At 39.3% G+C, this 17,270-nt stretch overlaps 1 protein-coding gene across 1 annotated transcript in view; it reads right to left on the reverse strand.

Moving 5' to 3' along the window:
- Window positions 1-5,419: 5,419 nt before the first annotated feature.
- Window positions 5,420-17,270, reverse strand: part of LOC128243456 (protein virilizer homolog) — a 53,830-nt gene continuing 41,979 nt past the window's right edge. The window contains exons 35-44 of the mRNA XM_052961246.1: window positions 16,856-17,102; window positions 16,475-16,574; window positions 16,025-16,170; window positions 15,301-15,422; window positions 13,268-13,329; window positions 8,714-8,892; window positions 8,230-8,338; window positions 7,890-7,977; window positions 7,282-7,401; window positions 5,420-6,463 (exon numbers count right to left, since the gene is read on the reverse strand). Of these exons, the coding sequence (XP_052817206.1) occupies window positions 6,388-6,463; window positions 7,282-7,401; window positions 7,890-7,977; window positions 8,230-8,338; window positions 8,714-8,892; window positions 13,268-13,329; window positions 15,301-15,422; window positions 16,025-16,170; window positions 16,475-16,574; window positions 16,856-17,102 (1,249 nt within the window). The 3' untranslated portion in view covers window positions 5,420-6,387. The remainder of the gene's footprint in view (window positions 6,464-7,281; window positions 7,402-7,889; window positions 7,978-8,229; window positions 8,339-8,713; window positions 8,893-13,267; window positions 13,330-15,300; window positions 15,423-16,024; window positions 16,171-16,474; window positions 16,575-16,855; window positions 17,103-17,270) is intronic.

Consider the following 17,270-nt stretch of genomic DNA (forward strand, 5'->3'; position numbering starts at 1 on the left):
ATTATGTCGGCAAGTATGCATTATTTCGGTTAGCATGCATTACATCGACAAGCATGCATTATATCGGCAAGTATGGATTGTGTCGGCAAGTATGGATAATGTCGGCAAGCATGCGTTTCATCGACAAGCATGCATTATGTCGGCAAGTATGCATTATTACGGTAAGCATGCATTACATCGACAAGCATGCATTATGTCGGCAAATATGCATTCTGTCGGCAAGTATGCATTATGTCGGCAATCATGCGTTACATCGACAAGATTGCATTATGTCGGCAAGCATGCATTATGTCGGCAAATATGTATTATGTCGGCAAGCATGCATTACATCGGCAATCATGCATTATATCATGCGTTACATCGACAAGCATACATTATGTCAGCAAGCATGCATTATGTCTGCACGCATGCATTATGTTGGCAAGCATGTATTATGTCGGCAAGTATGCATTTTTTCGGTTAGCATGCATTACATCGACAATAATGCATTAGATCGGCAAGCATGCATTATGTCGGCAAATTTGCATTATTTCGGTAAGCATGCATTATGTCAGCAAGCATGCATTATGTCTGCACGCATGCATTATGTTGGCAAGCATGTATTATGTCGGCAAGTATGCATTTTTTCGGTTAGCATGCATTACATCGACAATAATGCATTAGATCGGCAAGCATGCATTATGTCGGCAAGTTTGCATTATTTCGGTAAGCATGCATTACATCGACAAGCATGCATTATATCGGCAAGTATGGATTATGTCGGCAAGTATGGATAATGTCGGCAACCATGCGTTTCATCGACAAGCATGCATTATGTCGGCAAGTTTGCATTATTTCGGTAAGCATGCATTACATCGACAAGCATGCATTATGTCGGCAAGTATGCCTTATGTCGGCAAGTATAGATTATGTCGGCAAGCATGCGTTTGATCGACAAGCATGCCTTTTGCCGGCAAGCATGTTTTATGTCTGCAAGTATGGATTATGTCGGCAAGCATGCGTTTCATCGACAAGCATGCCTTTTGCCGGCAAGCATGTTTTATGTCGGCAAATATGCATTACTTTCGGTAAGAATGCATTACATCGACAATAATGCATTAGGTCGGCAAGCATGCATTTTGTTGGCAAGTTTGCATTATGTCGGCAAGCATGCATTATGTCGGCAAGCATGCATTTTATCGGCAAGCACGCATTATGTCGACAAGCATGCATTTTATCGGCAAGCATGCATTATGTCGAGAAGCATGCATAATGTCGGCAAACATGCAATATGTCGTCATAAATGCATTATATCGGCAGGCATGCATTACGTCGGCATTTCGGCAAGCATGTATTACAATCGACAATCATGCACTATGTTGGCAAGCATGCATTTTATCGGCAAGTATGCATTATATCGATAAGCATGCATAATGTCGGCAAACATGCATTATGTCGTCATAAATGCATTATATCGGCAAGCATGCATTACGTCGGCATTTCGGCAAGCATGTATTACAATCGACAATCATGCACTATGTTGGCAAGCATGCATTTTATCGGCAAGTATGCATTGTATCGATAAGCATGCATAATGTCGGCAAACATGCATTATGTCGTCATAAATGCATTATATCGGCAAGCATGCATTACGTCGGCATTTCGGCAAGCATGTATTACAATCGACAATCATGCACTATGTTGGCATGCATGCATTTTGCCAGCAAGCATGCATTATATCGGCAAGCATGCATTATGTTAACAAGCATGTATTATGTCGGCAAGTATCTCACATCGGCAAGCATTCATAATGTCGGCAAGCATGCTTTATATCGGCAACAATGCAATATGGCGTCATAAATGCATTATATCGACAATCATGCATTACATCGGCATTTCGGCAACCATGCATTACAATCGACAATCATGCACTATGTTGGCTAGCATGCATTTTGCCAGCAAGCATGTATTATATCGGCAAGTATGTATCACATCGGCAAGCATGCATTTTGTCGACAAGCATGCATTATGTCGGCAAGCATGCACTGTGTCGGAAAGCATGCATTATTACGGCAAGCATGTATTTTGTCGGCATGCATGCTTTTTGTCGGCAAGCATGCATTATGTCGACAAGCATGCATAATACCGGCAAGCCTGTTTTATGTCGGCAAGCATGTATTATGTCGGCAAGCATATGTTTATTGAGTAAGGATGCATTATCACGGTAAGCATGCATTTTATCAGCAAGCATGCATTAAGTCGGAAAGCATGTATTATATTGGCATGAATGCATCCACAGCCAAGTATGTATTTTATCCGCAAGCAAGCCTTATGTAGGCAAACATGTATTTTATCAGCAAGAATGCATAAAATCGGCAAACATGCATAATGTCAACAAGCATGCATTATGTCGGCAAGCATACATTATATCGACAAGCATGCATTATGTCAGTAAGCATGCACTGTGTCGGAAAGCATGCATTATTTCGGTTACCATGCATTATATCGGCTAGCATGCAATATGTCGTCAAGCATGCATTATGTCGGTAAGCATGCATTTTGTCGGCAAGCATGCTTTGTGTCGGCAAGCATGCATTATGTCGACAAGCATGTTTCATGTCAGCATTTTGGAAAACATTCCATACATCAACAAACATGCATTTTGTCGGCAAGCATGCATTGTGTCGGCAAGTATGCATTATATCGGCAAGTATGTTTTATGTCGGCAAGCATGTATTCTGTTGGCAAGCATGCGTTATATCGGCTAGCATGCATTTTATCAGCAAGCATGCATTATATCGGCATGCATGCATTATATCGGCAAGCATGCGTTATATCGGCAAGCATGCATTATATCAGCAAGCATGCATTATATCGGCAAGCATGCATTATATCGGCAAGCATGCGTTATATCGGCAAGCATGCATTTTATCAGCAAGCATGCATTATATCGGCAAGCATGAATAATGTCGGCAAGCATGCATTATGTCGGAAAGCATGTATTATATTGGCATAAATGCATCCACCGCCAAGCATGTATTTTATCTGCAAGCAAGCATTGTGTCAGCAAACATGCATTTTTTCAGTAAGCATGCATAATATCGGCAAACATACATTTTATCGGCAAGCACGCATAATGTCGACCAGCATGGAGTATGTCGGCAAGCATGTATCTGGACTACATTGCACAATGCCAAGGCTACATGAATGCCAGTATCTGGATTACATTGCACAATGCCCAGGCTACATGTATGCCAGTATCTGGACTACATTGCACAATGCCCAGGCTACATGTATGCCAGTATCTGGACTACATTGCACAATGCCCAGGCTGCATGTATGCCAGTATCCGGACTACATTACACAATGCCCAGGCTACATGTATGTCAGTATCTGGACTACATTACACAATGCCCAGGCTACGTTTATGCCAGTATCTGGACTACATTGCACAATGCCCAGGCTACGTTTATTCCAGTATCTGGACTACATTGCACAATGCCAAGGCTACATGAATGCCAGTATCTGGACTACATTGCACAATGCCCAGGCTACATGTATGACAGTATCTAGACTACATTACACACTGTCTAGGCTTCATGTATGGCAGTATCTGGACTACATTACACAATGCCCAGTCAACATGTATGCCAGTATCTGGACTACATTGCACAATGCCCAGGCTACATGTATGACATTATCTGGACTACATTGCACGATGTCCAGGCTGCATGTACGACAGTACCTGGACTACATTGCACGATGTCCAGGCTACATGTATGACAGTATCTAGACTACATTGCACGATGTCCAGGCTACATGTACGACAGTATCTGGACTACATTGCACGATGTCCAGGCTACATATACGACAGTATCTGAACTACATTGCACGATGCCCAGGCTACATGTATGACAGTATCTAGACTACATTACACGATGCCCAAGCTACATGTATGCCAGTATCTAGACTACATTACACGATGCCCAGGCTGCATGTTTAACAATATCTGGACTACATTGCACGACTACATTGCACAATGCCCAGGCTACATATATGCCAGTATCTGGACTACATTACACAATGCCCAGGCTACATATATGCCAGTATCTGGACTACATTACACAATGCCCAGGCTACATATATGCCAGTATCTGGACTACATTGCACAATGCCCAGGCTACATATATGCCAGTATCTGGACTACATTTCACAATGCCCAGGCTACATATATGCCAGTATCTAGACTACATTACACAATGCCCAGGCTGCATGTACAACAGTATCTGGACTACATTACACAATGCCCAGGCTGCATGTACAACAGTATCTGGACTACATTACACAATGCCCAGGCTGCATGTACAACAGTATCTGGACTACATTACACAATGCCCAGCCTGCATGTACAACAGTATCTGGACTACATTACACAATGCCCAGCCTGCATGTACAACAGTATCTGGACTACATTACACGATGCCCAGGCTGCATGTATAACAGTATCTGGACTACATTACACAATGCCCAGGCTGCATGTACAACAGTATCTGGACTACATTGCACGACTACATTACACAATGCCCAGGCTACATATATGCCAGTATCTGGACTACATTGCACAATGCCCAGGCTACATATATGCCAGTATCTGGACTACATTGCACAATGCCCAGGCTACATATATGCCAGTATCTTGACTACATTGCACAATGCCCAGGCTACATATATGCCAGTATCTGGACTACATTGCACAATGCCCAGGCTACATATATGCCAGTATCTTGACTACATTGCACAATGCCCAGGCTACATATATGCCAGTATCTGGACTACATTGCACAATGCCCAGGCTACATATATGCCAGTATCTTGACTACATTGCACAATGCCCAGGCTACATATATGCCAGTATCTGGACTACATTGCACAATGCCCAGGCTACATATATGCCAGTATCTTGACTACATTGCACAATGCCCAGGCTACATATATGCCAGTATCTGGACTACATTGCACAATGCCCAGGCTACATATATGCCAGTATCTTGACTACATTGCACAATGCCCAGGCTACATATATGCCAGTATCTTGACTACATTGCACAATGCCCAGGCTACATATATGCCAGTATCTTGACTACATTGCACAATGCCCAGGCTACATATATGCCAGTATCTTGACTACATTGCACAATGCCCAGGCTACATATATGCCAGTATCTTGACTACATTGCACAATGCCCAGGCTACATATATGCCAGTATCTGGACTACATTGCACAATGCCCAGGCTACATATATGCCAGTATCTGGACTACATTAAAACTGTCTAGGCTACATGTATGGCTGTATCTTCACTATTATTCTTGAGAAAAAGAATGCAAAATATAAGTCGTCTGTTACGTGATTAAAACTTTTGTATACAAACAAAGACATAATTACAGTTCACGTTTATTTGTACAATACTTTTGTTTCTCAATAACATACACAAATATTTTTAGAAACCAAAATGTTGTTTCTTAATCGCTCAACACAAGTCGATAAACAAGTACATTGACGTTAAAGGATAATAACGGTATTGCACTCTTACTACATATAAAGCAACATTTCCATTTCAATATGTTTTGCTTTGCTCTAAGCCAATTTACATGTACAAACACAGTGGGAGATCTACAGTGCACATCATTAAAAGCTGCCTTGCTGCTGGAAAAAGTTCAAAACATTTGTGAATCCATAATAGCATAATCATTTCCTGCTCATCAGGTTCACAAAGGCTGGTTGCTTTAACCCCGAAACATAACACTCAAGTCAGTTTACCTCAAAGATGATATGCCCAGTGCCTGTCTTAAAAAAGTGCCTTCTGGAAAGGCCTTAAATAAAGTATTCAATAAACATTGACAAACACCTTTTCACACTTATTTTCTCAGAAACATGATACCAAAACATGAAACACATAGTGCCTGTGGGGTAAAGGCACCTGGAAATTATGTACTAGTATTCTGACAGTCAAAATCAGCACACTCCTCTTCACACTTTTTACTATTCCAAAAAAATTAGAACACTTCTGTTCCAAATGGGTCCCACATGCATACTAGCGAAATAAAATCTGTGCAAGTAAAAATAACCTTTAAATGACCCCAAAATTTTGAATTCTAGAGGTAACATTAATTATGAAAATCAACACACGCTCTGAGTAATTACCTCCCTTTATCACAATTATGTGTGTCAAATAATTGAATTAAACAACACAACATAAAAGGACTTGACTTGATTCTTGACACATTTCATTACATGAACATTTTCTTTTTTTCTGCTAGTACAGTTTGGCAAACTGGGCTTGAATGCTTGAGCACAGTACATCCATTTGCAGTCTGCGGTCCGGTTATGTAAGCTAGAACAGTGGCCGTTATTTTGTGAAGGACCTCTGGTGTCGTCCAGGATCGCCGTGACCGCGGAACCCTCCCATATTGTTTCCTCCAAACCTGCAATATAAAAGTATTAACACCGATATAACAGTGCTCTAAACATGAAACACCAGAACACCTAAATGACTCCTTCATATGAAATTTCATCCAAATTTGTGAATAATATAAGTTTAAAAATTCATTGAAGAATGCTTCTGACATCATCTCACTTATACATTTAAAAGTGCACTATTACTCCCAAATAAAATTTACCATATTTAATACAATTGTTTCACTTTACCAAAAAGGATTAATAAATGTCGAAAACAATGGTTCTTATGAATGATACTGCGTTTAATTTGAAAGAATGGTGCAAAAAACTCTGTATTTCTACCTTATAGTAGATCACAGTAAATCTTTTAGCATTCACCAATCATTTAATATTTTTGGGCTTTCTGCTATTAAATACACAGTAACAATCTTGTTATCAGTAATTAAGATTTTCCATAAATGCATTATTTAGTAAGTAGTTGAAGGTTCATCAGTCAAAATTTATGTTTGTTATACATGTGTATGTATTGATTTTGAAAAAGAGTGTCAATTTACGTTTTTTGCCGTGTAAATTAATTATTATTAAGCACAATATCAGTCAGGCTAGCTTAAGTAGTACTTACATAATTCCTAAATGAGGTTATTTACTCCCCCAAAGTTGTCAAGGATGGATTATCAAAATCATCATGAATGCATTAAATTACTGCTGGCATTGATTTTGTTCATTGGTAAAATTAGGTATGAAATAAATCCTAGGAATTTTGGTGAAAAAGCAATCAAATTTATATAAATTTCATTCTTAATAAAATAATCAAAGCTAATAAGAAGATTTATGGTGCTTGTACCTGTCATCTTTAAACCTGGAACCAGTCCAGTTCCCTCCTCTCCATGAACTCCGGCCCCTGGGCTCAAACCTGCCCCCACCCCGACTGTCTCTTCTCTCACCAGACATAGGCCGGTCATGGCTGCAACAACAGTGAAATTTCATAACAATGAGATACCATACTAGTATTTTAGTCCCCCCGGGCTGAAAATCGGGCTCAACCCTACTGTCAAGCCTCTCTCTCAACATTGGCTGGTCATAGCTGCAACAACAGTGAAATTTCATCACAGTAATAAACCATATTAATATTGCAGTCCTAGACGTGAAGCCAGGGCTCAAATCTGCCCCTACCTGCAACACAAATTCCTCGACTCACTCATGACATTAACTGGTAATTGGAGAAACCATCATTACCTTAAAAATTAAAATTGTTACATTATCAATTTTCCCTGAAAGTTTTGACTATAACATTATATCTTCACACCAAAACAGATGACATTTCCAAAAAGGATGGATAGCTAATGATAATTTTAAATTCACATATTCCAGTGACATGGTACAGGAGCATCCAAAAAAACATTTTTTTCATTAGCAGCATTTACATAAGAACTGAATGCAAGACTGACTCACCCATTGTTACCGAATCGGGGGCTGGAACCAAATGGAGCTTTAGATCTGTACATGGAGCTTTCTCCCTCTTGACCACCTCGTGTGTTAACTGAAACACAGATGGGGAATACTGGATATAACAGACGGTAAATTCAAATATTGAGAAAATATACGATATAAACATTCAACCTTTTAATTGAAACTTCTATTGTTTTTCTTGAACAAAGTTGACATTTGAAATGTTATACACCATACAAGTAAGTAATTAGTTAATAGATGAATATTAAGTTTATACCATTTCATTTTTACAACATCTCCTCATAACTAACCAATCACATAAGACCGTTAATTATACACTCACCATCTCTGCGGAAGCTTCCTGGTGGTGTAAAGAATCTTCCTCCCCGACCCCGATCAAAACTGCCCCGCCCCCTCTCAAACCCACCTCGACCTCTGTTGTGTATAAAGTTCTGCAAAATAAAAGCAAAACATGGTAATAAAAAATGTATTAAATAAACATTACTCCACAATTCTTCACTAAACAGACACTGTTGGATTGTTAGAAATAAGAGCAGCATTATGAAAAAAAAATCACTCTTAAAAATCAGCCCAAGCTGCCAGACTGGAGCTACATGTACTTATTTTCATTATTTTTCAAATCTACTTTAACAATATACAACCACAGTTTTTGTGTATCCTATCAGGATAGCAAATTTCAGGTCTTAATTTGTACATTAAAGTCCAGAGGGACAAAAACATCACCTTGGTGATCTTGGCTTAGCTTCACTCAAGCATTCCTAATGAATTAAAATTGTCTCCCCATTAGAAGAAACATCTGTACTCACATTATCTCTGTTGTCAGGCCCAGAGGTGTTCTGTTCACTCTTCTGTTCTAGCTTCATAAAGTCGTCCACGTGCATGGAAGGTGGGCGGCTCGTGTTTGGAGGGCGGTTCCGGAAATTGTCATGGCGATTTGCCTGGGCTGCTAGACCTCGGGCGATACCCCTTCCGCGCATGGGTGCAACTGAAGGAATAGATGGTACTTGTGATATACCTTTTACCTAGAATGTGTGTGTATGGTTGTGTTGCTGAGAAATGACTTAATCCATGCCTTACTGGGTTTACGATAATCAAGTTTTAATTACATTACATGAATTGTTATTGAGATATATAAATATGCATGAAAGTGACTGGCATGCAAGACTTGAGCAACAGCAATGCCAATGTATAAAAGACTTTATTAGTCTTTTTTATTCTTTGGATAGTCATACAACAATGTTACAGCTAATAAAGCAGAAGTATTCAATACACTAGTAATGTTAACAATTGTTACTACCATTCAATCACAATATATTTTGCACTTCAAGGTTCTTAGTAACACCTTTTTTCGTCAATGGATACATATTCGTATTGTAACATAGTAGATGGAATATGATTCAGAATAATTTACAATCATTGTTCTAGTTACCTTATATGACTGCTGAAATACCCCGGTACAGAGTATTATTCTTTCAAATTGCAATTGTATAAAAAAAAACAAGAGCTATCACAGTAACTTGAACAAGAGCTGTCACAGAGACTGTTAGATAAGATTTCAATTCAATACATGATGTGCTGAGATATTAACATAAATGTGGTTTCATGCAAAATTTTAACCAGAATTTCTATGTCGAATAAAAAAGGGGCCATTATTTGAATTTAATGCAAACTAGAGTTATCTAAATTGGTTATTTAAGTAGATTTGATGGTTGAGTACCATTGTATAAAGTCTCAATGAATACATCAAGTAGTTGCTGAGATATTACCCTATGTGTGCTTACATGCAAAACCTTAACCAGAATTTTTAAGTCAAATAATAAAGGCCCATAATGTGCATTATATTCAAAAAGTGTTATCTTACTTCATTAATTTAGTAGGTAAGATAGTTGGAAATACATATATAAAGTTTTAATGCAATACATGACATATTTGCTGAGATATTGACTTAAATGTGGCTCCATGCAAAACCTTAACCAGAATTTCTAAGTCGAATAATAAAGGGCAATTATTTTGCATTAAATGCAAACTAGATATATCTTACTTGGTTAATTAAGTAGGTTGGATGGTTAAGTTACATTGTATAAAGTCTCAATGCAATACCTCAAGTAGTTGCTGAGATATTAACCTTTGTGTGCTTACACCCAAAACCTTAACCAGAAATTCTAAGTCAAATAATAAAGGGCAATTATTTGCATTAAATGCAAACTAGAGTTATGTAACTTGGTTAAATTAAGTAGGTTGGATGGTTGAGTACCTTTGTATAAAGTCTTAATGCAATACCTCAAGAAGTTGCTGAGATATTAACCTATCTGTGCTTGCACGCAAAACCTTAACCAAGGTGTGACACCAACGCCGACGCCGATGCTTGGGTGAGTAGTATAGCTCTACTTATTCTTCGAATAGTTGACATAAAAATGCCTCCAAAAGGCATCATTAGACAATTAGCCATAAGTATTTGGGCCTGAATGGACAGTTAGCCATAAGTATTTGGGCCTGTATGGACAGATAGCCATAAGTAGATGGGCCTGTAAGGAAAGTTAGCCATAAGAATTTGGGCCAGTATGGACAGATAGCCATAAGTAGATGGGCCTGTAAGGACAGTTAGCCATAAGAATTTGGGCCTGTATGGACAGTTAGCCATAAGTATTTGGGCCTGTATGGACAGACAGCCATAAGTAGATGGGCCTGTCAGGACAGTTAGCCATAAGTATTTGGGCCAGTATGGACAGATAGCCATAAGTAGATGGGCCTGTAAGGACAGTTAGCCATAAGTATTTGGGCCTGTATGGACAGATAACCATAAGTAATTGGGCCTGTAAGGACAGTTAGCCATAAGTATTTGGGCCTGTATGGACAGATAGCCATAAGCAGATGGGCCTCTAAGGACAGTTAGCCATAAGTATTTGGGCCTGTATGGACAGATAACCATAAGTAGATGGGCCTGTAAGGACAGTTAGCCATAAGTATTTGGGCCTGTATGGACAGTTAGCCATAAGTATTTGGGCCTGTATGGACAGTAAGCCATAAGTAGATGGGCCTGTAAGGACAGTTAGCCATAAGTAGATGGGCCTGTAAGGACAGATAGCCATAAGTATATTTGGGCCTGTATGGACAGTTAGCCATAAGTATTTGGGCCAGTATGGACAGATAGCCATAGGTTTTTGGGCTTGTATGGACAGATAGCCATAAGTAGATGGGCCTGTATGGACAGTTAGCCATAAGTAGATAGGCCTGTAAGGACAGATAGCCATAAGTATTTGGGCATGTATGGACAGTTAGCCATAAGTATTTGGGCCTGTATGGACAGATAGCCATAAGTAGATGGGCCTGTAAGGACAGACAACCATAAGTAGATGGGCCTGTAAGGACAGATAGCCATAAGTATTTGGACCAGTATGGACAGTTAGCCATAAGTATTTGGTCCTGTATGGACAGTTAGCCATAAGTAGATGGGCCTGTTAGGACAGTTAGCCATAAGTATCTGGGCCTGTATGGACAGATAGCCATAAGTAGATGGGCCTGTATGGACAGTTAGCCATAAGTAGATGGGCCTGTAAGGACAGATAGCCATAAGTATTTGGGCCTGTATGGACAGTTAGCCATAAGTATTTGGGCCAGTATGGACAGATAGCAATAAGTTGATGGGCCTGTATGAGCAGATAGCCATAAGTTTTTGGGCCTGTATGGACAGATAGCCATAAGTAGATGGGCATGTATGGACATATGCCATAAGTAAATGGGCCTGTATGGACAGTTAGCCATAAGTATTTGGGCCTGTATGGACAGTTAGCCATAAGTAGATGGGCCTGTATGGACAGTTAGCCATAAGTAATGGGCCTGCAAGGACAGATAGCCATAAGTATTTGGGCCTGTATGGACAGTTAGCCATAAGTATTTGGGCCAGTATGGACAGATAGCAATAAGTAGATGGGCCTGTATGAGCAGATAGCCATAGGTTTTTGGGCCTGTATGGACAGATAGCCATAAGTAGATGGGCCTGTAAAGACATACAGCCATAAGTATTTGGGCCTGTATGGACAGATAGCCATAAGTAGATGGGCCTGTATGGACAGTTAGCCATAAGTATATGGGCCTGTATGGACAGTTATCCATAAGTATTTGGGCCTGTATGGACAGTTAGCCATAAGTATTTGGGCCTGTATGGCAGATAGACATAAGTAGATGGGCCTGTATGAACAGATAGCCATAGGTTTTTGGGCTTGTATGGACATATAGCCATAGGTTTTTGGGCTTGTATGGACAGTTAGCCATAAGTAGATGGGCCTGTAAGGACAGATAGCCATAAGTATTTGGGCCTGTATGGACAGTTATCCCTAAGTATTTGGGCCAGTATGGACAGATAGCCATAAGTAGATGGGCCTGTATGAGCAGATAGCCATAGGTTTTTGGGCCTGTATGGACAGATAGCCATAAGTAGATGGGCCTGAAAGGACAGACAGCCATAAGTATTTGGGCCGGTATGGACAGATAGCCATAAGCAGATGGGCCTGTATGGACAGTTAGCCATAAGTAGATGGGCCTGTAAGGACAGTTAGCCATAAGTATTTGGGCCTGTTTGGACAGTTAGCCATAAGTATTTGGGCCTGTATGGATAGTTAGCCATAAGTATTTGGGCCTGTATGGACAGTTAGCCATAAGTAGATGGGCCTGTAAGGACAGTTAGCCATAAGTATTTGGGCCTGTATGGACAGATAACATTAAGAAGATGGGCCTGTAAGGACAGTTAGCCATAAGTATTTGGGCTTGTATGGACATATAGCCATAAGTAGATGGGCCTGTAAGGACAGTTAGCCATAAGTATTTGGGCCTGTATGGACAGATAACCATAAGTAGATGGGCCTGTAAGGACAGTTAGCCATAAGTATTTGGGCCTGTATGAACAGAGAGCCATAGGTTTTTGGGCTTGTAGGGACAGATAGCCATAAGTATTTAGGCCTGTATGGACAGATTTGAGAATGAAACATATTTTCATGATTACCTTACTTACCTTCCCTTGAATTTTGGATATATATATATCATCTTTGGGCCAAAGCATTCTTCAGTTATTGATTGGAAATGGACCCACTGACCTCAAAATCGATCTGCTGGTCATAACCAACCTTCCTTCCATGTTTGAGGGCTCTGGATCTTAGCATTCTTTTTATTGATTTGAAACTGATTTTCAGCATGCAGTCACCAACACACCAACTTTGACCCACTGACCTCAAAATCATAAGTGTTCATCTGCTGGTCATTACAAACCTGCCTACCAGGTTTAAGGATGATGGGTTATATGAGTTTCATGAAATAAGCCCTGATTTTGGCCTGTAACTAAAATCTCCTATCAGTACAACACTCACCAAAAGGTCTTCTCACTCCTCTGCCCCTCCACGTCACAAACTCCTGTGACTTTCTCCTGTCCCTGAAAGTGTAGGAGAGTCAAACATTTTGTTTTGTTTATACTAATTCAATTTAGCTCGATCATGATGAAGATATGAATCAGTTTTGAGTCCATTTTCTGGGTAGAAACCAGTACTGGTTTTCTTTCAGAATGTGCCTCTGAGGCTCAAACCTTTGGTGAGACAGAGAGGCATCACCTTAACCACTAGGTACCCTTTTCACTTATTGAAAACCTCTTTGAAAAACAGAACACACATTTCATACATATCTTTTGCTTCAACTTAAAATGTATGTGTTACGGTGCAAGCAGCAGCAGCCAGTCAGATAGAGGGCGACTTCGAGGATGAAGATTCCCTAAAGTTTCAAACCTCACCTTAGTTTGAACAGTAGGGGATAATTTTTCTCTTTTTAGCTTAGGACTAAAAAAGAAAACCTGATTTGAAATAAAAATTCTCAGTTTTGTGAGAAACTTTCCTGTTTATCTAAAATTCTAGCTTGATCCCTGTGCAAACTGTTTTAATAAGTCTTTCAAGAGAAGTGAGGTAAAATTGTTGTAGTTGTAAACTGAAGTTTTCTTCAATTTAGCAAGGTCCCTTTTTTAATCTAGAATTTTTAGTTTTGGCCAACAGCCCCTTGTTTTAACATTTATGATGCCATTATCAAGTTAAAAAAAACAACACAAGAATGCCGCAATGCAACGAAACCAGGTTTTTAATGATTGACAGAAGAATTTCAGCCTGTGTCTGTTTTTCTATTTTTAGTAACAGTGACCTTGACCCTAGGGACCCCAAATGCAATTCATTGAAAGGTATCCATAAACTATTCCTTTATACCAAGTTGTGTCAGGATATGTAAACCCTAACTTAAGTTATTCAGTTTCAACCATTTTTCTATTATTAGTAACAGTGACCTTGACTTTGAATCCAGGGACCCCAAACGCAATCCCATGAAAGGTATCCATAAACTCTTCCTTTACACCTGATTTGGTCAAGATATGTACACCCTGACTAAAATTATTCAGTTTCAACTGTTTTTCTATTTTAGTAACAGTGACCTTGACCTTAAATCTAGGGACCCCAAACGCAATCCCATGAAGGGCGTCTATAAACTCTTCCTGTACACCAAGTTTAGTCAAGATATGTCATCCCTAACTAAAGTTATTTAGTTTCAACCATTTTTCTATTTTTAGTAACAGTGATCTTGACCTTGACCCTAGGGACCCCAAACGCAATCCCATGAAAGGTATCCATAAACTCTTTCTATTGACCAAGTTTAGTCAAGATATGTCATCACTAACTAAAGTTATTCAGTTTCAACCGTTTTTCTATTTTTAGTAACAGTGACCTTGACCCTGACCCTAGGGACCCCAAACGCAATCCCATGAAAGGTACCCATAAACTCTTTCTATAGACCAAGTTTGGTCAAGATATGTCAACCCTTACTAAAGTTATTCAGTTTCATAGGCGAGTTTGACGCAGCCCGGCCGCCCACCCGCCCGCCCGAACAACAACTTTCGCCATTCTAATAACCAGGTTTCACTATGTGAAAACCTGGTTAACAAATGTAAATCAAATCATTCACTAGTTTGTAAATTGATGCTTGATCGATTAAGAGGGATATAAATATTAAACCCCTACAAAATAAATATTAACAAAAGTGGTTTGCCTCCAACGCAAAAGGTCATGTGTTTTATCAGGGGTAATTTCTCATGGCCCCTAAAAATGAGCCTCAGTATAAAGGCTTCCTTTCAGAAACGGACTTGCAAGTTGTTATAGCAGTTTTCTCAATGATGGTAGAATTAATAGGTGGTAAATAAATGGAGATTAAACAATCTTCTGCAATAATCCAAATTGTATTGAGAATAAACTTAAAACTTTAACAACTTGCAGACTTAAACAGACACTGTTTTGTTTTATCTGTCAAAGTTTGGGATTATGTGACTTTCACACATTATAGATGTTATTTTATGGTAAAGTGTTTAGTGTTTACTTACTTGAGCTTTTTAGGTTTCGTGAGCTCCTCGTCTGAAGGGAGCCCCGTATCTCTCTTCAGTTCTTCCTCGATGTTGAAGTCCCTGCAGTACTTTAGGCATATGGCCTCAAGGTCATACGGCACCTGGATACAACAGACCTTACAACATTAGTAGACTAATTTTATTTATTAGAATGGTTGTGAATCACACATGTGTGGGTAGCTACATATATGTATAAAAGTTAGGTATGTGTTAAAAGCTGCTTCTAAAATTGAAACTTTTACTTGTAAGCCCCCTGTTACTTGCATAAATCATACACCTGGATGACCAAGTACACAACATGTAGCCCACAAGTATGCATACAAAAGTAAAATTCTCCATACTTGATTTTTCATTGCATCTAGGCAGAGATTCAACAGTCAGTAGATGGGCAATGAACTAAAGACACTGTCATTCCATCAGACAGAACTGAGAACTAAGAAATCAGTACAGTAACAAGCAGGACATTACACACATTCAAAGCGAAATACAACTGAACTTCATGTATTCATATTTAAATCATTACATCAACAATACAACAAGCAATTTTCTTATTCACTATTATTCGAGGTTACATGACCAGGCATAAAAAACTTGTATTTTCATAGTATGATCACATCTACTCCAGTTTAAGCTTGAATTCTCATTGATGCATTGTTCAAAATAAACATAAAATGAATTTTAACATAAAGACTCCCATACTCACCAGATCAGGGACGTCAGCCTCAAATGTGGTCTGCCAGAAGGTTGTGGTCAGTCGGTCATCGTCAGCATCAGTCACTGTGTACACTGACCGGGTGTTGAACAAAGTGTGCAGGGACAAGGGCTCGGGAACCACTGGCGGGCTCACATCTGATAAACAATGTACATATAGAAGTATTGTAATAACTGTTGCTGCAAAAGGGGATAGAGAGAACTTACAAAACCAGTGCTAAAATACACCATAGCTTATCTAGATTAAATGGCTGAATTATCTGTAAAATTGTACATATAGATTGAAGCCAAGAATAAGGTCTTGCTTTATCATAGCTTACAAGTTCAACTGTCATCCAGCAAAGATTATTTTTGAAACACATCAGTGTCCAAGCAATGGTGTATTTCACATATTCTCATTCAAAAAACACTAACAAACCTATGGCACAAACTATAATATTACCAGGCTTTTGTTTCTGAGGGGACTCTGCCCTCAGCACGGCCAGTAGGCTGTTCACACTCTCCAACAGGCTGTCCAGGGCTTCCTCCTCCTTTAAACTCTCCTACAGAATACACACAAGCGAATGTTACATAAGAAATTAAACAGTGTATGCTTGGGCTATACCCAAGGAAATATAGCTATGCGAAATATAATCTAACCATCATTTGTTTGAGTTATATCCACAAAACCTACAAAATTCATACAGAAAGGAAAAGGTTTATTCTATTACAGTGGTCGAACACAAAATAAGGATCTAGCAGCTACTGTCTAAATAATTTAGTAAATGAAGGATTTTAAACATTGAGATGATGAAATGTTTACTCATGGCACTAATACACTTACATCAAGCAACTTCTGCAAGTCAATAAGGGGATGGTTAGTGACATCTTTATTCCAGCCAACAACCTCACGCAGTTCCTGATTGGTCAGAGTGATGGAGCGTGTGTCTGGCATGTCCGTACACACGAGCAGGCGGAGAAATTCAAGGGTGGTTGAGAATGTGGATAGTGTATCAGAACTGTCCTTGCTAAACTTGATCTTTATTCGCTGCAGGAGACGGTACACCGCTGACTTGTGCTTTTCAAATGTGCTAAAAAGATTGTCGTTAGCATATTAGAATGCAAAAGAGTATTAAAATTAAACTATTAAACCATATACTTTCACACACGTCCAGGATTATGAAAGTAATAACAAGTCTATGCTAAACAGCATATAATGGTATCAAATGGTTTTATATTTCCATTCTGAACAGGATATC

This window comes from Mya arenaria, chromosome 8 (assembly GCF_026914265.1).
Source record: "Mya arenaria isolate MELC-2E11 chromosome 8, ASM2691426v1".
Taxonomy (NCBI): Eukaryota; Metazoa; Mollusca; class Bivalvia; order Myida; family Myidae; genus Mya; species Mya arenaria.